General features: G+C 55.7%; 1 protein-coding gene across 10 annotated transcripts in view; it reads left to right on the plus strand.

Moving 5' to 3' along the window:
• The window catches only part of LOC121077682 (protocadherin gamma-C5-like), a 177,780-nt gene that overhangs the window by 127,885 nt on the left and 30,345 nt on the right, over nucleotides 1–19,550 (plus strand). Inside the window, exon 1 of one of the 10 annotated variants that reach the window (XM_040573089.1) lies at nucleotides 1,561–3,012. The exons of 6 other annotated variants lie outside the window; for them this stretch is intronic. In XM_040573089.1, the coding sequence (XP_040429023.1) occupies nucleotides 1,591–3,012 (1,422 nt within the window). In that variant the 5' untranslated portion in view covers nucleotides 1,561–1,590. Of the gene's footprint in view, nucleotides 1–1,560; nucleotides 3,013–11,560; nucleotides 14,129–16,011; nucleotides 19,548–19,550 lie in introns of those variants that run through there. 3 more of the 10 variants (XM_040573083.1, XM_040573091.1, XM_040573084.1) reach the window with 3 other exon arrangements.

The raw sequence follows: 19,550 nt of genomic DNA on the forward strand, positions 1-19,550 counted from the left end.
ATGAGGGCTTCATTCTGCTCCCCATTCCTATCTGAAGCAGATTTAGAGCCTGGAAAATAGTTGGGTCAATGTGGCTTTGGCTAGGGTATTCTTTGGTGTCATAACTGGTGCCAGGGCCTGTGCCATTTCTGTTCTGATCATCATGTCCCTGTCCTTAAAGGCAATGAAGTTTCCCTGAGAATAAAGTATTTGGCAAAAGGTTCCTATGTAGGACAGGTCTCTGAGGTGAAAGGGTGCAGCTGGAGTCTCCACCATTTATGAAGGTGAAGGCAAAGAAGAGCAGAAGGGTGTTGTGGGACCAGGTGTCCCCTGGAAATGCTAATCTAGAGCTAACTGATCCCAAGTCATGATGTAATAACTATTAGCCACGAATGTGAATTTCTACTGTGTAGAACAAGATCCTCTAATTCTGCATGACAGATTCATGAAGATATGATTGATGCTTAGTGCTGGTTCCTGTTCTTTCTCAACTGAATGTACTTAAAGCTGTTTAATAACTGATCCAAAGTACTGCTTTTGTCTTGCACATGCTGGAGTAATTTCCTGTGGGTCTCTGCTACCTTCACAGAGAATGCCATGGGGTTTTCTTCTGTTGTATGGGTAGGCATTTTTCTGGAAATCCATTTAAGTGAACAGAAGCAAAACCAGGTCTTCAGATTTTCTGTTCTCCAAGACTGCATTTCTAGTGGGGGAAACTAATCAGCGGAGACTGCCCCCACTAGTTTCGTCAGTAGTAGTGATCTGGAGTGCGTGCACAGCCTGTTCAGAGAGCTGAGGGGAGCAGCTGTTTCCTCCCTAAGAGTGCTGCAGCAGCATTTCATACGTGTTGCACTGATTCATATCGTTTGTTGACATTGAAACAACAGCACAAATTACAACTAAACTGAATTTACATGGTTATACATTGTTGGAAAGCCGAGAAAACTTTCAATCAGAGGAGGACGGCAAGAATAATATTTGAAATTCGTGAAGGACATGCTGCTTCTGCAGTACTGGGTTCAAAGGTCAAATTTATACGAATAATTCTACTTGCCATACGGTAGAGCGAAAACAGCCAGAGGAACCCTCCACCTTCACTCTGCTCATGAGTGGCCTGAAGACCAGAATGCATTCCATCTTTTCCTCGAAGATGACAAGGTGTTGTGGATGCAAACGGACCGACTCTGGGCCGCTTCGCAGGGGAATGTTCCGTGACGGCGTATCCGCGGAGTCGAAGGTTTCCGCGAAAGAGGCAGGGCGGCGGCGGTCGGTGTGAGCCGTGCGTGCAGTGCCGGGCGGCGGCTGCGGGCGCCGCTGTTCACCACGGAGGAGAGGAAGGAGCGGAGCGCTGCAGCCAGCCCCGCCCGCTGCGGCCCGGCTGGCTCGCTCGCTCGCTCACTGTCTCTGCGGCCGGGCGGGCTGCGAGCGGCCCCGCGGTGCGGAGCCGTGCTGCAGCGAGGCGGAGTGGCCGGCGAGAGCGGTCGGCGGCAGGGCCGGAGCTGGGGACGGGAAACGAAGCGGAAGCCGGAGCGAGAATCTGATCCGGAGCCGGAGGGGAAGCTGATCCGGAGCTGTCGTCAGGCGTCCGGTGGCGGCGGGGCCGTGGCGGAGATGTGCGCGGCGAGAGAAGGGCGTTGGGGCCGGAGGCAGCGAGCGCTGCTGTGCTGCGTGTTGGTGGCGGCGTGGGAGGCGGCGTGGGGGCAGCTGCGCTACTCGGTGCCCGAGGAGCTGCCCAAGGGCTCTTTCGTGGGCGACGTGGCCAAGGACCTGGCGCTGCAGCTGGCGGCGCTCCGCGACCGCGGCGCCCGAGTTGTGTCGGCAGATAGGACGCGGTATTTCGCTCTGCATGCGAACAGCGGCCACCTGGTGACGGCGGAGAGGCTAGACAGAGAGCAGCTGTGCGAGGGCTTGCAGCGCTGCGTGCTGCGCTGTGAGTTGATCGTGGAGGGTGAGATGAAAGTTTACGAGATCGAAGTGGAAATCACGGACATTAACGACAACGCGCCAAGCTTTAGCGAAGTTCAGATTGAGGAAACGCTGATCGAGACGACGGGACCTGGGACGCGTTTTCCCCTGTCTAAGGCTCACGATCCGGACGTTGGAGTGAATTCCCTGCAGAGCTACGAGCTGAGCGGCGACGAGCACTTCTCGCTGTCCGTGCAGGCGGGAGCCAACGGCGAGAAGCGTCCCGAGCTGGTGCTGGCCAAGGCGCTGGACCGGGAGGAGGCGGCGTCTCACGAGCTGGTGCTGATGGCGAGCGACGGCGGCGAGCCGTCTCGGACGGGCACGGCGCTCATCCGCGTGTCTGTGCTGGACGCTAACGACAACGCGCCCGTGTTCAGCCAGGCGGTGTACGCGGTGCGCGTTCCCGAGGACGTGCCCGTGGGCTCCACGCTCCTCACCCTCACGGCCACCGACGCCGACGATGGAATGAACGCGAACGTGAAATACTCATTTAAAGAGATTTCCACAAAAGCCTCCAAGATGTTCAACCTGGATCCCGAGACGGGATCGATCAGGCTGGTGAGGAGTCTGGACTTCGAGGAAGGCAACTCCTACGAACTACAAGTGCAGGCACGGGACGGCGGTGGCCTATCCGACACGGCTGTAGTCTCAGTCTCTGTGACCGACGTGAATGACAACGCGCCCGAGATTTCGATGAGGTCGGCGCTGAGCGAGATCTCGGAGGACGCGCCGTCGGGGACGGCGGTGGCCCTGCTGCACGTGCAGGACCGGGACTCGGGCGCCAACGGCGAGGTGCGGTGCTCGCTGGTCGGCGACGTGCCGTTCCGCCTGCGGAGCTCGGTGGGCAGCTACTACAGCGTGGTGACGGCGCGGGAGCTGGACCGGGAGGAGGTGTCGGAGTACAACGTGACGGTGCGGGCGGCGGACGGCGGGTCGCCGTCGCTGCGGAGCAGCGCGGTGCTGGCGCTGCGCGTGCTGGACGTGAACGACAACGCGCCGGTGTTCGCGGAGGCGCGCTACAGCGCCCGTCTGGCCGAGAACAACGCCGAGGGCGCGCTGGTGCTGACAGTGCGGGCGTGGGACGCGGACTGGGGCAGAACGCGCGCGTGCGGTACCGGCTGGCGGAGGGGCGTGTGCGGGGCGCGCCGCTCTCGTCCTACGTGTCGGTGCAGGCGGAGACGGGCGCGCTGTACGCGCTGCGCTCCTTCGACTACGAGGAGGTGCGCGAGGTGGGGCTGTGGGTGCGGGCGGAGGACGGCGGCGCGCCGGCGCTGAGCAGCAACGTGTCGGTGCGGCTGCTGATCGTGGACGAGAACGACAACGCGCCGCAGGTGCTGTACCCGCCGGCGGCGGCGGCGGCGGCGGCTCCGGGCGCGGTCTGGACGGGCGTGGAGCTGGCGCCGCGCTCGGCGGAGCCCGGCGCGCTGGTGGCCAAGGTGGTGGCGGTGGACGCGGACGCGGGGCAGAACGCGTGGCTGTCCTACGAGCTGGCCAAGGCGACGGAGCCGGGGCTCTTCCGCGTGGGGCTGCACAGCGGCGAGGTGCGCACGGCGCGCTCGCCGCTGGCCCGCGACGCGCCCAGGCCCAGCCTGGTGGTGGTGGTGAAGGACCAGGGCCGGCCGGCGCTGTCGGCCACGGCCACGCTGACGGTGGTGCTGGCCGAGAGCGTGGCCGAGCTGCTCTCGGAGCTGGGCAGCGCGGCGGCGCCGGCCGAGCCCGCCGGCAGCCTGACGCGCTGGCTGGTGCTGGCCGTGGCGGCCGTGTCCTGCCTCTTCCTCGCCTTCCTGCTGCTGCTGCTGGCGCTGCGCCTGCGGCGCTGGCGCCGCTCGCAGCTGCTGCCGCCGGCCAGCGGCGCCTTGCGCGGCGTCCCGGCCTCGCACTTCGTGGGCATCGACGGCGTCCGCGCCTTCCTGCACTCCTGCTCGCACGAGGTGTCGCTCACCGCCGACTCGCGCAAGAGCCAGCGGCGCTGGGCGGCCGACAGCTGCTGCAACACCCTCCCGGCCCGGCCGCCGCCCGACAAGGCCGCGCCTCTGCTCGGGGAAGACGCTGCCGGCGCCCGCGGCGCACAGCCCGACGCCCTCCCGGTGAGTTGCTCTAGCTGAGTCCCTCGAGTTCCTCCCTCCGCACTCGCCTCTTTCTCTCCCGTTTTGCTCTCTCGCTGCTCGCGCCTCTTACAGAGATGAAAGACATGTGAGATTGCCACAGAGGTGCTGGGTTTGACAGAATCTCTGAGTAATGAGTTGTGCTTGAACATTGACCTCTCAAGAATGGAACAATGTTTGCTAGCAGGCACAGTGTATGGCAACAGAGCCATCGTGTGTTCATCCTTTCAATTTCATACAGCATAATATTTGCCAAGATAAAATAATGAGGTCTGAAGGGTGAAAGTGAAGTCCTTTTTGTGTTCTGTGGGTTTCATGATTTTGCCTTGTGTGTTGACAGTGTCTATGTTGGGCTTTAGTATCATAGAGAACCCTTAAAAGTCTGTTATGTATGTTACATTTTGGATCGGGGGAGCTGTTTTCATAAAGAACAGGAACTTTGGCTGCTTTCACAGCAAGAAATTTGTTGTGCTTAAGCTTCCTTAATATGTCACTGGATGAGCCGTTCTTGGCAGTGGCCAACATATGGCTAGAATGTTATTGTCCATGGTGCAAGCAGAGGCTGTAAATGCAGAGCAAGGATGGTGAGCAGCTGGTTGTGAATGTGGAAAATAGGTGGATTAATGGATATTTTCTTTGGGCAAAGATTTGATTTTATAGTTTGTGCAAAGGCCTTCAGCACCTATACACAATTTTATTGTGGGTTTGCTGCCTTGAAAGTCAATTGTAATCCCCTGATGATAAAATGTTTTGCAGAAAAACTGTGTATGTAGAGTGATGATGCCTGTGTATAATGGTTTATAATTCCTGTTTGAATTCAGATTAATCCATCAATATCTAAATTGTGAAATAGAGTTTCTTTGTAGTCATATTTCAGTTTTTAGGCCTTTTTCCAAATAAGGTTGTGCTTCGTGTTTCCCATTTCTGGGTACACCTTTTTCTTTTGAAAATACCAGTGCTGCATTTCAGGAAACCCTTACTTCCCTGCAAGGCAGCAGGATGCCTTGCTTTTGGCATCGATACAGTGGATGTTAAACCAAGTCACCTTTCCCTTCACATGTGAGGTAACAGTTGTATTTTGTTAACAGCTTTACCACTGGTGTCCTTCACTTTCATGTCATTTCATAATGGTTGGACAGGTGAATATATGACATCTCTGTAAAGACAAGGCAGATGACAGAGTTCACTCTACTTTTATTTTACCTGTGTAGACCACAGGTGTCCTAGCTCTTCTCTTCTCTTCTCTTCTCTTCTTTCTCTTCTCTTCTCTTCTCTTTCTTCTCTTCTCTTCTCTTCTCTTCTTCTCTTCTCTCTCTCTCTCTTCTCTCTCGCCTCTTCTCTTCTCTCTCTCTTCTCTCTCTCCTCTCCTCTCTCCTCTCCTCTCTCTCTCTCCTCTCCTCTCCCTCTCTCTCCTCTCCTCTCCCACACTCTCTCTCCTCTCTCTCTCTCCTCTCCTCTCTCTCTCTCCTCTCCTCTCTCTCCTCTCATCTCCTGCCCTCTCCTCTCCTCTAGTCTCCTCTCCTCTGCTCGGCACTCCTCTCCTCCACTCCCCTCCGCTCCCCTCCCACCCCCTCCCCTCCCCTCCCCTCCCCTCCCCTCCCCTCCCCTCCCCTCCCTCCCCTCCCTCCCCTCCCTCCCCTCCCCTCCCCTCCCCTCCCCTCCCCTCCCCTCCCCTCCCCTCCTCATTACTGTGTGTGTAAGTACCTAGCAGCATAACCTGAAACTGATTCTTTCACTTCTGTAGGTTTCATGTTTTTTCTGTGGTGTTGTTTGTTTATTTTCAAGGACTAATGCCGGGGCCTGGATGTGTCTGATAATCCTTCAAAGATTGGAAGATCTTTTATAACTGTAGGACTGGGGAAACAGTGTTGCTGGTCCATCATTTGATTTTTTTCCACAATGTCATGGTAAACCAAAGAAGAATGTCTGTAGAGTGATAGTGAAGTCCTTCACTTGTGTAGTTTTCACATTTTTGTCTTGTTTGTTGCCAGCATCTAAACTGGGCTTCAGCATAGCAGAGAACCCTTAAAAGACTGGAAGATCTGTTAGTATTGTGGAACTATGGGAGCTGACTCCATATGTACCTTGAATGTTTGCAGCTGTCATGATTTTGATATACTTAAGTTTCCTTAAAATTCCACTGAATGAAATGCTCTTGCTGTGTGTGACATGTGGCCAAAAGTTGGATACTGGTTGTGAATGCTGAGCAAGGAGGGTGAGAGGCTGGTGTCAAACTTGGAGAATTACTTGGTCAACATAGTTTGGGCTGGACAACAGTATGATTTCATAGTTAATGCCAAGGCCTCTGCCATTTATGCTACGATTCTGGTTTCCTTGTGCTGAAAGGCAAATAATCCTTTGATAATAAAGAGTTTGAATAAAAACTGTGCATTTAGAACAATGATGCATAGGTAGAATGGCTTGTAATTCTTGTATGAAACCTCATTTCTCTATCCATCTCTTTCAATAACATTGTTATATAGAGTTTTTTCTTTCTTGTAATTACATATCTAGGCCATTGTTTCCAGGAAGGCTGTGTTTCATGTTCATGTCTATAGTGCAGTCCTTGTGCATGTGGTGGAGAAACAGGCTGGGCAATTGCTCCTTTGCTGATGTTAGCAGAGCCAGGTATCTTCCTGATAGCACATGTGCCTGATGAGTCGGGTAAGATTGTCTTGAAACAGAATCTTAATGGCCCTCTGTTTAACTTAACTGCTTCTCCTTTACAATCTTCTTGACCTTTATGATTCTTCACGATAAAGTGTTGAGCAAAGAAATCTCTGCATCTGTCCATGCTGTGGTCTTTGAGCATGTGGTGGAGAAGTGGTTTTGCACAACTGGTCCTTTAACAATGTCTGTTTGCCTGCTACGAAGATGAAAGGCAATTGTGAATGTTGTGAGGATCTGAGAATGCCTCAGTAGTGCTGTGTGTGAAGAGCTCTTGGAGGAAACAGATGTATTTTGCTGCTTCACGATCTTTTAACATTGACCTGTCAAGGATGGAACTGGACATGCATTTACTGTAGCAGCAGCCATGCTGCAGGTTCACCACTTTCATTTCTTGTTGTGCTGTCTCTGGACAGATAGAAGGCTGATGTCTGGAGAGAGACAGGGCATGTGAAAGAGTTCAGTGTGTTTTAATTTTAAACACATAGAAAGTAGGTGTTAACATTCACTTTATCATAGTTGTTATATTGCATTTTCCTTTTTGTCTTGTCCAAATTACTTTGACTACCTCTGGCTAGGAAGGAACCTCTGGAAGGATCCTTCTGTGACTGTGCTGTCTACTGGTTACCCTTATTATGCTCACATGTACCTACTGACATAATCTGCAATAGGAAACTCTGATTCCTTCACATCTGCAGGTTTCAGGTTTTGGCCTTGATGTTGTCAGGGTCTAAAACTGGTCCTCCATGTGGCTGATAATCTTTCAAAGCTTGGAAGACCTATTATAACTGTAGGCCTTGGGGGAGCAGTCCTATGGGGATACATACTTTGAACGTTTACAGCTACCAAGACAGCTCAATATAGTTTGATATACTTATGTTTCCTACAATGTCACTAAGTGAAATGTTCTTGCTGAGGGGTGACATACGGCCAAAAGACATCCATGGCCAAAAGTTGTCCATGGTGCAACTAAAAGCTGTGCACACAGAGCAAGGAGGGTGAGAGACTGGCTTTGAATCTGGAAAATAGGTGGATCTACAGTGATGTTGTTTGGACAGTGGTTTGATTTTGTACTGGTACTAAGGCCTGTTCCATTTACAGTGTGATCCTTGTTTTCCTGACCTGAAGGTAATGTTAATTGGTTATTAGTGTAAAAACCATGTATGTACGATGATGCTTTAATGTGTAAAACTGCTTACAATTCCATTGTGAAAACTTGTGTATCCATCCATATCTCGTCATAACATTGTGATGGATAGCTTTCCTGGAGACATAACTATGTTTTCTGATCTTTGTTTCCAGGAAGGTTGTGCTTCATGTTTCCCATTTCTGGATAGAGCTTTGGCATTTGAAAATGCTAGAGCTGTACTGCAGGAAATCCTTACCTCCTTTGAAAAGGTCCTTTCAAACATCTGAAGACAATTTTTTGTGTATGAAGGAAATGAAACAGAAGCTAAAACTGAATCTCTCTTCATTTCTTGCAAGACTTAGCATGAGAAAAGGCCCTGTATTAAGCCCTTTCCATCTATAGTTTTATAATCATTGGAGATGAGCAGGCCACAGAGTAGAAAAATTGATGAGAGAGGATGAATTTTTGTTAAAATGAAGTCCCCTCCTCTGTAGTCCAGAGGAAGACTTGAAGGCTTTGCTTGCAGCTTAAGACCTCAGTGAATTCCAGGTGATCTGGGAATGAACTTTGGTGCCCACAGTGAAGACTGCGATGCCCTGGTGACCTTCTGTGTTGAGTCTCAAGTGTTTCAACAAAATCTCTGTTTGTGGAACAATGATGCAGGGGTCACTTTCTTCATTTAACATTCTTTAGGATGTATATAAGCCATTATATGAAGTGAATGCAGAGCCTCATTTGCCTGTGCCTGCTTTAGGCAAGTCTTCTACTTATCTTATGGGTGAATGTTCTTCACACAATGTGTTCCTCAGCCAGTTGTGACAGAAGGGTGGTTCTCAGAATGCAATGTGTGTTTTCCACATGGGACGTGGTGCTTTCCTCAGCCACGAGACCATTCCCAGGCATTACTGTGATTTCCTTGCTGCGTGTGGGAATTCCCCAGTTTTGGTCAAAAGTGAGCTCCAAGCTCTGCATGGAGGAAGAGGGTGGAAGAACAAAATTAGTTGTTGGCAGATGTAAAATTCTAAGATACTTGTGGTTGGGTACAGGTGCGCTTCTTGACCTTGATGGCAACTCAACAGTGTGCTCTCCCAAAGGTGCTTAACTGTACTGTGAGTGGATTCAAAAAACTGCATGTTTGTGCACTAAATGTTGTGGTTATATAAGGCTATAAGCCTCTTCTCAGTCCTTGAAAGTGGGTTGAAGTGTTAGGAATCAAGCCAGGGGATTTAATTTATTTTCCTATTTCACTGAATCTCTGAGGTCTTGATTGAAAATGAGGTCATGGAATATGTTTCAATTTCAGAGGTTACCAGTGCTGAACAAGCCCTTGGGAATCCTCTTACACATCTCTCCCATTTTTGTCAGTCCCCACATCCTTGGGGAGCAGTCAAAGCGAGCATCCGTGGCATCCATAGAGCTGGAGACTGTACTTTATTGCTGAGGCCATGTCCACACACCAGAATAATCCAGCAGTGGGTTTAAGCTTTGGTGGGGTCTGGGTCTAAACCCCAGAGTTGTGAAGCTGTGTGATATATCTTGTATGTGTGACTGTGCTCAAGAGACCTGAACAATTCAGGAATGGAAGTGATGCAGAGTATTTTTGCAGTTTCCCTTGGGCAGCATTACATGTTACAGATGGGGTGGCAGTGCAAGGCACATGGAAATACTCTTACTGTGAAGGGTTAATGATTTGCACTTTGATTGCCACCTTGCAGCTCTTTCAGTATCCTTGTCTACTCTTACCTGTAGTAACATGTGATCCATTAATGGTAAGGATTGAAAATTGATGCAAGCGATGTATGAGGCATACACTAGCATGCATTCTTAATAGCATTGTGGGTTATAAATGTTTCTTTCTACTTCTGTGCTCCTCACCAGCCAGTGAGGAGCCCCTTTATGTGGTTATGGGAATGGCCTTGCTGACGGAAGAATCCTGTCTACACAGCGACCTTGATGATAGTTTTGTCAAAGCAGGTTAAATCTCCCAGGGATCATTACTGTGACCCTCTTGTGTGTGTCTCTCCAACTGAAGAAGAGCGTGGCTATTTCTTTGTGAGAATGGTCCTGTTTGCCAGGCATAGTGTGTTCACACAGTGGCGTTGTGGCCTCTTCTATGATAGAAGGATTACTCCACAAGCAATTGTTTCTTGATGACTGTGGAATAGTCTTGTGAAGGAAAAGCTGAGTCCTGCAGTCTGCATCTTTATATCTTATAAGGGTGCTGCAAGAGACTCTCTCGTAAGATATAAATCAGGAAATGAGTTATCACTGGGACCCTGGAAATGAGCACAGTAGTCACTGATGGAGTCATGTTTTAGAGCAATCTCAGTACTCTTGTTTAGAGCAATTGGAGAGTCAGGAAAATACATTGTATTTGTAGTTTTCCAAATCTGTGGTCTGTATAGAGCTTGAGACGATTCTTTCGCTCATATTGTGTCGAGGGTCATGAACCAAGCTTTGCTGGCTTTCAGAGCCTTCCACTCCATAATTTCCTTTGATTTCTGATAAGAGGCAACGCTATCATAAAAATGGGTCTTGAGGAAGATTAAATACTTTTTCGTAAGTGTTGCACTCAAGTGAGTTGAATCCTTTCCATTTTCAGAGCCCCCCACTCCCGGAATGCTCTATGTCTTTTTGGTGCAAATTGCATGTCACTGTGTTTGTGTCATCAATAAACGTCCTTCTCTAGTGTTGCCTGTCTTCAAAGCCTGAGACTTTGTCTTGTGACTTTTTTTGCCATCTTCTTTTCTACAAGTGTCTGACCATGCTCAAAAAGGTAGCTGACATATTGCATGCGCGGCAGGCACCATCACAGGGTAGTATACAATTGCTTTTCTTCACAACCACTGAAACAGCACACTGGTGATAGAAGTATGCCAGTACATTGGGTACATTTTTGCTGACCATCTATGTTTTTACATCAACTTTCTCACTCCGTTCACAAAGAGAAGCACTTTTGAAAATCAGATTTAACAGGGCTGTCTTCATTCTGCTGGAGTAGGAAGTGGTGGTGATCTCACTGATTTGTAAAACCGGGAGCATGTGCTGATGCTGCTTTTGTAGAGAATAAAGCTTGCCGTGTTCTCCTGTAGTCCCAGTCACTATGACAGATATATAAAATGAAATGGATATAACCAAGAAGCTCCTGAAAGAAAACAGCGTTCACGGTGGATCTGGTGCTCTCTTTCTACAACACCTTTTCTCCAGAAGCACTTTGTCGCTGCTGCTAGTCATAGCTGATAGAAATGAAATGCGAGAGCTGGGGGAAGACAACCCCCAGCAGTAGTGGAAACTCCTGAAAGGTGTCGGCTGTTTCCCTTACAGCGAGTCTGGCTGTTCTTACCTGTGCTCTGGTGTGCAATGTCCGCGCGCTGCTCCGCTGCTCGGTAACACGCTCCCCAGCCAGACTCCTCACTCCCACAGCCGAACAGAGCTGCTCGCCTCGCCTTCCGCGCGGTGGCAGAAAACCGGCAGAGCCCGACGATGAATCCCGCTCCCGCTAGCTGCCGGCGCCGTCTGCCGGGCGGCTGCTGTCAGCGCGCCTCAGCGGGCAGCGGCCGGGACCCGGGGTGCGCAGGCAGCAGCCGGCTGCGGTGGCGCCGCGGGGCCTCCGGGTGCCGCTGTTGGCCGCCGCCGTCGCCGCCTCCTGTCCCCCGCCGGCTGCTCGCTCGCCCGGCGCCGGGAGAGCCGGAGCGGCGCGGGCAGCAGAGAGGCGGGGAGCGGCGGCCGAGCCGGTGCCCAGATCGCTGCGCTCCGGCGGCGTCGGCGCTCGGGGCAGGCAGCGCCTGGCAGGAGCGGCGGCGGAGGGGGGGTGGAAGGAGCGCGGCGAGCGCTGCTGCGAATGGCAGGCGGGCGGCGGAGGAGCCGGTGGCGAGCGGGCGGGCAGGGGCTGCTGCCCGCTTTGCTCCTGTGCTGCTGCTGCTGCTGCTGCCGGGCGGCGCCGGAGCGGCTTCGCTACGCGATCCCCGAGGAGCTGAGCAGGGGTTCGCTGGTGGGGCCGCTGGCGCGGGACGTGGGGCTGAGCCCGGCCGAGCTGCCGGCACGCCAGCTGCGGATCAGCTCGGAGAAGCACTACTTCGCCGTCAGCGGCGAGAACGGGAACCTGTACGTGAGCGAGAGGCTGGACCGGGAGGAGCTGTGCGGCGAGTCGGCGTCCTGCTCCGTCAGTTTCGAGGTGGTGGTGCAGAACCCGCTGAACGTTTTCCACGTCGAAGTGGCCATCCAGGACGTTAACGACAACGCGCCGCGCTTCTTGCGAGACAGCATCCAGCTGGAAATCAACGAGCTGACTTCTCCCGGCGCCCGCTTTTCCTTGGGTATCGCCGAAGATCCGGACGTGGGCCCGAACTCCCTGCAGGGCTACGAGCTGGAGGCCAACGGGTACTTCGCGGTGGAAGTGAGGGAGAGCCAGGACGGCAGCAAGTTCGCGGAGCTGGTGCTGCGCCGCGCGCTGGACCGGGAGCGCGAACCGAGCCTGCGCCTGGTGCTGACGGCGCTGGACGGCGGGGAGCCGCCCCGGAGCGGCACCGCCCAGCTCTGCATCAACGTCACCGATGCCAACGACAACGCGCCCGTGTTCGCGCAGGAGAGGTACCGGGTGAGCCTGCGGGAGGACACGCCGCCGGGCTCCGTGGTGCTGCACGTCTCGGCCTCCGACAGCGACGAGGGCAGCAACGCCCGCATCACCTACGGCTTCGCAGAAATGCCGGCCAAGGTGCTGCAGAAGTTCGCGGTGGCTGCAGAGAACGGGACGGTGACGCTGCGAGAGGTGCTGGACTTCGAGGACACGCGGGGCTACACGCTGCTGGTGGAGGCGCGGGATGGGGGCGGCCTGGTGGCGCACTGCAAAGCGGAGCTGGAGGTGCTTGACGTGAACGACAACGCGCCCGAGGTGACGCTGACGTCGGTGTCGAGCCCGGTGCCCGAGGACGCGGCGCCCGGCACCGTCGTAGCGCTGCTCAAAGTGCGGGACCGGGACTCCGGGGAGAACGGTCAGGTGTGGTGCGAGCTGTCGGGCGAGGCGCCGCTGTCCATCGTGGCGTCGTCGGGCGGCTCGTACAAGGTGGTGACGGCGGGCGCGCTGGACCGGGAGCAGGCGGCCGAGTACCGGGTGACGGTGATGGCCAGGGACCGCGGCAGCCCGGCGCTGTCGAGCCGCGCGGCGCTGGTGCTGGAGGTGTCGGACGTGAACGACAACGCGCCGGTGTTCGAGGAGGCCGCCTACAGCGCCTACGTGGCGGAGAACAACGAGGCGGGCGCGCCGGTGCTGCGGGTGCACGCGCGGGACGCGGACGCGGGTGCCAACGGGCTCGTGAGCTACTGGCTGGAGGGCGACGGCGCGGGCGCGGCGGCGCCGTACGTGTCGGTGGAGGCGCGGAGCGGCGCGGTGTATGCGCAGCGCTCCTTCGACTACGAGCAGTGCCGCGAGTTCGCAGTGGCGGTGCGGGCGCAGGACGGCGGGACGCCGGCGCGCAGCGCGACGGCGACGGTGCGCGTCTTCGTGCTGGACCGCAACGACAACGCGCCGCGGGTGCTGTGGCCGGCGGCGGCGAGCGGGGCGGCGAGCGGCGGCGCGGGCGCGAGCGCGGTGCCGTTCGAGGTGGTGCCGCGCTCGGCCGAGGCCGGCTACCTGGTGGCTAAGGTGGTGGCGGTGGACGCGGACGCGGGGCGCAACGCGTGGCTGTCCTACGAGCTGGTGCAGGCGCCGGAGCCGGGGCTCTTCCGCGTGGGGCTGCACAGCGGCGAGGTGCGCACGGCGCGGGCCGTGTCGGAGCGGGACGCGGCGAAGCAGCGGCTGGTGGCCGTGGTGAAGGACCACGGGCAGCCAGCGCTGTCAGCCACGGCCACGCTGCACGTGGTGCTGGCCGAGAGCTTGCAGGAGGCGCTGCCGGAGCTGAGCGACAAGGCTGCCGAATCCGAGCTGACTTCAGATCTAAACCTCGTTCTGGTGGTGGCGCTCGCCTTGGTGTCCTTGCTGTTCGTTTTCACAGTCATGTTGGTAGTGTTCTTCAAGTGCCGACGGGCCAGGAGCCCCCCCATTTTCCTAACTTCCGATAAGGAACTCTATTCCAGCCTGGGCCCCAAAGCACCCTACAACTACTGCAGCAGCACGCTGCCCTTGCCCTACTCCTACGAGGTGTGTTTGGCCTCCGAATCGGGCCAGAAGGACTTCACGTTTCTGAGACCGGGCGCGGCAGCGCTGCCTGACCATGTCTTGGCGGGGGACCTTGGCCCAGGAGGCCTCTCCGGGAAGGACCCTTCCGGCCCAGAGAGTTCGGCAGAGGTGAGCTGCTGTCCCGGGTCCTTCTCTGTGTACTTGTCCGGTCTTCCCCTTCCCCTCTCGGTCTGTTCTGCCTTGGGTGTGAGTTTCAGCGAGCCGGGGTGGTAGCGCGAACACAGGATGGAGCTATGGCACAAGGGTCCTGGGGCACAAAGCTGAGACAATCCTTTCGTCTGGGTTTAGTGAATGCTTCATTTAGTGTCTCTAAAGTGCCCTATGTGAGCACTTCTTTGTGAAATTGATGTATGGTCTATCGCGGGCTTTGCACTTAGTGAGGACAACAACTCCAGTCCTCGTCTGTTTTCCTTTCCAGCTCCGTTCTTTGTTCTCTCTGAACCATTCATAAGGAAGATGTGCGCACGTATGATTTAACGTTTCCCCTCCGTCCCGCATTCACCGGGGACCCAGGGCTGTTGCTCAGAGCACGGAGCCGAGCAGAAAGCGTTTTGGGTCTGCTGCTGCCGCAGGCTCCTCAGGAGCCCCGGTGGGACCAGAAATAGGGACGGGCTGAGCCGCTCTGCCCGGGATTTCTCTTGAACTCGCCCCTGAAGTAATTCCTTGTGCAGGGGGAAGGTGCCTTCCCCTTTGCTGCTGCATAGTTCTGGTCCTCTTCCTTCAAATGGTGTTTTCAGGAGCTCCGAGGATGTCGCTTTTAATAGTCTGGTTTCCCATCAAAGTGAAGGGGATGTAACGTCCGCAGATCACTCGAAATATGAAAGATGGAAATGCTGAGTCTTCAGCGCCTTTCCTGAATAGAGAGATCTCTTGGCTGTACTCGACACTCTGCATCTTGGCTGACTACTGCCAGGACAAAGTACTTTGGGTACGGCTCGCATGTGTACCCATATGAGGAGAAACTTTTTACGAATTGCGATATATATGTTAGAAAAATTGCTCAGCAAGAACTTATGAAAGACTTGAATGTATTAGGAAAAGAGGCAGTAAGAGGAAAAAAGATTCAGAACTTATTTCATAGTAAATAAGCGGCTGCAGACTATTTCAAGGTTTAGTTCGAAGGAAGTCGAGGATTTTCTACATTTTAGATTATATGTAGGAAAGATAATTGGAATTTGGTTGCATAAGGGCTAGTGAAGAAAGAAATCTGCTTTCAGCAAAGTGAGCCTGCAGACACGGCCTGGTGGAGGCGCTCCAGAAGGCATAGAGTGGCAAAACTGTTCATACTTACATGCACGATGCAGCTGCGGTGGGTAAAGCATCTCTTTTTCCTTGGGAGTCTTTACATTGCTTTAGAATTCAATTCTGTTAAAATATTGATTACTAACGTTGGATTTTATTGACTCGAGGCGTATACTTTTATCAAATTCTGTGGACTGGTGATAAGAGTGAGCTAGGAGTAAGTAGCACCGGTACGTTTTAACTTCCGACAATTAAATTAATTGCGAGAATGGTAGGAAAGTCTGAGCCGATCCGTTGATTCCGTTGGTGCCGCGTATAAGCGCTGAAACATTGCGCATCTGGGTGTGCTCCCGGCAGTTACCAGCAGTGTGCAGGGCGAAAACGAGCAGCCAGAGGTGAGGTCCCTGCCTCTCCGGAGGGTGTTGGGTCCCCCACGTTGGTGAGCGCGATTTGCAGCCCCCGCACACCGCCCTCAGGCACGGCAAACTTTGGGATGGCAGCTCATCAGGTGCCAACGATTCCGAGCAGATTATTCAGGGAGCAGAGGTCCTTGCAGTTTCCCTCGACAAACAGCTGTGGGCGCTGGTTTCTTTTCCTTTCGTTCGTTATCGGCTGTGGGAAAGCGCCTGGTGCTGCGGGATGCTGTTTCTCTGCCACAGACCGATTTCGACAGGGCTCCTGGCGCTCCCGTGTCTAGCTCCGTTCTTCCCTTCCTGTGCCACCGAGACACCTTAGCAGTTCCGTGGGTGACAGAAAATGAATTCCAACACCGCGGTAGTTTGCGTCCGTTTGCAGGCTCTAAACGTCGGAAAGCCGCCGTGTCGGGAGGTGCAACAACCCGAAATGCAGCCCGAGAACCGGCCGGTGCTCGGCCAGGTGCCGAGATCTGCACGGTGCCGCGACCCGCGGGGCTGCTGCAGCAGGAGGTGGGGAGGGTGCCCCAGGTGTCAGCACGACGCCGGCCGTGAGTTCGCTGCGTCTGGAGGAATCGAGCACCGGGGGAGCAAGCCGAGAGGCGGCGAGGAGGGAGGGAGGGAGGGAGGGAGTGTCAGGCCGAGGGTTCTGCGATTTGTCGGGGAGGATCCCCTCCTGGGACAGTGGTGGCGATGGGGAGCGGGGCGGGGGCGCGGCTGCCGGGAACCCCAGCAGCTGCCCGCCGGGGGAGCGGCAGCACGAGAGCGGTGTCGCTTTGTCGGCGACGCTGCTTTGCTGGCACACGGCGGCGCGCCGTCGCGACGCTGTGGGACGCTCGGAAAGGGCTGGACTCTTGGCAGGACCGGGAGCCGGAAGGTCCCGTGAGACCCCCTCCTCCGCGTCATCCCGCCCCCCCTCTGCCTCCCTCCCGCTCCTTCTCGCTCCTGCTGCCTGACTCCAACGAGGGTTTGTTTTCCCGGGGGACACCCCGCGTTTTCCGGCCGCCCCTTTCGGCTACATCCCCTCCGTTAACTCTCACACCTTCCTGCCGGTGTCTGACCGGCCCCGTACGTGGGGAAAGGGACACGTGCTTTTTGGGCTAGGTGTCAGCCGGCTGGAGCCCCGCTGCTGTCGGTGGGGCGGCCGCGCTCCCTCCCGGCCGCGGGGCTCCCAGCGCTCCGTGCAGTTATTGGCCGGGACTCTGTGTGCCGCTGTCGGCCAATGCTGGAGCGGGGGATCGGGCGGCCCGGCCCCGCTCGGAGCCGGGACGAGGCACAGAGAGACTGAGAGCGAGCCGGGGAGTGAGTCAGTGCCGTGCCGCCGAGCAATGCCCCTCTCCCCGCCGCACGCCGCGTCCCGGGGCGCCGGGCAGCGGCAGGAAGGGGCGAGCTGAGGATTTCTAGGGGGGGCCAGAAGGGGAGCGCTGCCGTCCTGTGCGATGAACGGCGTCGCCGCACGGAGCCGCGGGGTGACGACGGGGAAGGTACTGAGCCTCTGGCTTTTGCTCGGCGCTTCCTCCTGGGCTTCCGCCGCCATCCGCTATGCGATTCCCGAGGAGGCTCGGAGAGGCTCCGCCGTGGGGAACGTGGCGGCCGACCTGGCGCTGGACCCGGCGCGGCTCTCGGGGCGCCGGCCGCGGGTAGTGTCCGGCGGCAGCAGGAGGTTCTTCGCGGTGGATCCCGGGAGCGGCGCGCTGCTGGTGAGCGAGCGGATAGACCGCGAGGAGCTGTGCGGAGCGCTCTCCCCCTGCTCCCTGAGCTTTGAGATCGTGCTGGAGAAACCGCTGGAGCTGTACAGCGGCGCCGTGGAGATCCAGGACATCAACGACAACGACCCGGTTTTTCCCAGCGGCCAGGCGAGGCTGGAAATCAGCGAGTCGGTGGCGGCCGGGGCGCGCTTCCCGCTAGAGAGCGCGCAAGACCCCGATGTGGGGATTAACTCTTTGCAGACCTACCAGCTGAGTGCCAACCCGCACTTCGTGCTGGATGTGCAGACGAGGGTGGATGGCAGCAAGTACGCGGAGCTGGTGCTAGAGAAGGAGCTGGACAGGGAGGAGCAGCGGGAGCTGCACTTGGTCTTGACTGCGCTGGATGGAGGCAGCCCGCCGCGCTCGGCCCACGTGCAGATCCACATTGACGTCGTGGACTCGAACGATAACGCCCCGGTCTTCAACCAGTCCACCTACAAGGCAAGCGTGAGGGAGAACACTCCCAGTGGCACCCTGGTCGCCAAGATCAGTGCCTACGACCTGGACGATGGGCCCAACGGAGACATCGTCTACTCCTTCAGCAGTCACACGCCAGCCAAGGTACGAGAGCTCTTTGCTCTGGACTCAGCCACAGGGGAGCTGAGGGTCAAGGGGCAGCTGGACTATGAGGAAACAAAGCTGCACGAGGTTTACTTACAGGCTAAAGACAAGGGTGCTGTTCCTGGCGTAGCTCATTGCAAAGTGCTGGTGGAAGTCGTGGATGTGAATGATAATGCTCCAGAGGTGACAGTGACTTCTGTGTACAGCCCTGTGCCTGAGGACGCTGCCCCAGGGACGGTTGTAGCTCTTCTGAGTGTAACAGACTTGGACTCCCAAGACAACGGTCTGGTGAACTGCTTTATTTCCCCTGGGATCCCATTCACGCTCAGCTCCTCTCTCAAAAATTATTACACATTGAAAACCAAAGCAGCTCTGGACCGGGAAGAGGCATCTGAGTACAACATCACTGTCACAGCCAGGGACTCGGGCTCACCACCCTTGTCTGTGGTAAAACAGATTCTGGTGCGGGTGTCAGATGTCAATGACAACGCACCCAAGTCTTCCCAGGACTTCTATGATGTGTACGTGCTGGAGAACAACGTGCCCGGCATCCCCATTCTTAATGTGAGCGCCACAGACCCTGACCTGGGGCGCAACGGCCATCTCACCTATTCCCTCCTGCAGGGTGACACCACTGTGGGTCACCTCTTCTCCATCAACCGGGAGAGTGGCACCCTCTATCTGCTGACCTCCCTGGACCATGAGGACCAGGTGGAGTTCAGCATGACTGTGCAGGTCCAGGATGGTGGCTCTCCGCCTCTGGCCACCAACCTCTCAGTCAGCGTGTTTGTCACTGACCTCAACGACAATGCCCCCACTGTGCTGTACCCCCTCCCCAACTCCACCTCCCCCTATACCGATGTCGTGGCACCAGGTACTCCTGCGGGCCACATGGTCACCAAGGTGGTGGCAGTGGACGCAGATGCAGGGTACAATGCCTGGATCTCCTACACCCTGTTGCAGGCCACCGACCCAACCCTCTTCTCAGTTGGGCTCCACAGTGGGGAGATCTTCACAACCCGCCAGCTCCAGGAGGATGAGGCTCCTCAGCACACGTTGGTCATCCTGCTGAAGGACCACGGGGAGCCTGCGCTGTCTGCCAGTGCCACCGTCTCCATCTCCGTGGCTGAGAGGGTCAAGGAGGTGCTCACCGACCTCACTGACATGGTGCCCACACACGACCCCAGGAGGCACGTGACTTTCTATCTCATCTTGGCTGTGATTTTGGTGTCGGCTGCTTTCTTCATCACCATAGTGTCGGTGGGCATCTTCAAGTGCTACAAGTGGAGGCAGTCAAAGGAGCTGTTCAACAGCTCCAGGAGCACCCTGTACAGGACACCAGGGCCCTTCCACCACGTTGATGCGGTGCGAGGTGGTTTCATGCCGCCCAACTTCTACCACCAGGTCTATCTCACCACAGACTCTCGCCAGAGCGATCTCCTGTGTAAAAAACCCTTCACTTCCAGCCCCCTGGGGAGCCGCCAGAACACCATGAGGAATGGTGAGCCAGGACCATACCACCAGATTGTGGGCACCACCAGCCGGCTCCCCACACCCACCGAGGTA

Source organism: Cygnus olor, chromosome 14, assembly GCF_009769625.2.
Source record: "Cygnus olor isolate bCygOlo1 chromosome 14, bCygOlo1.pri.v2, whole genome shotgun sequence".
Taxonomy (NCBI): Eukaryota; Metazoa; Chordata; class Aves; order Anseriformes; family Anatidae; genus Cygnus; species Cygnus olor.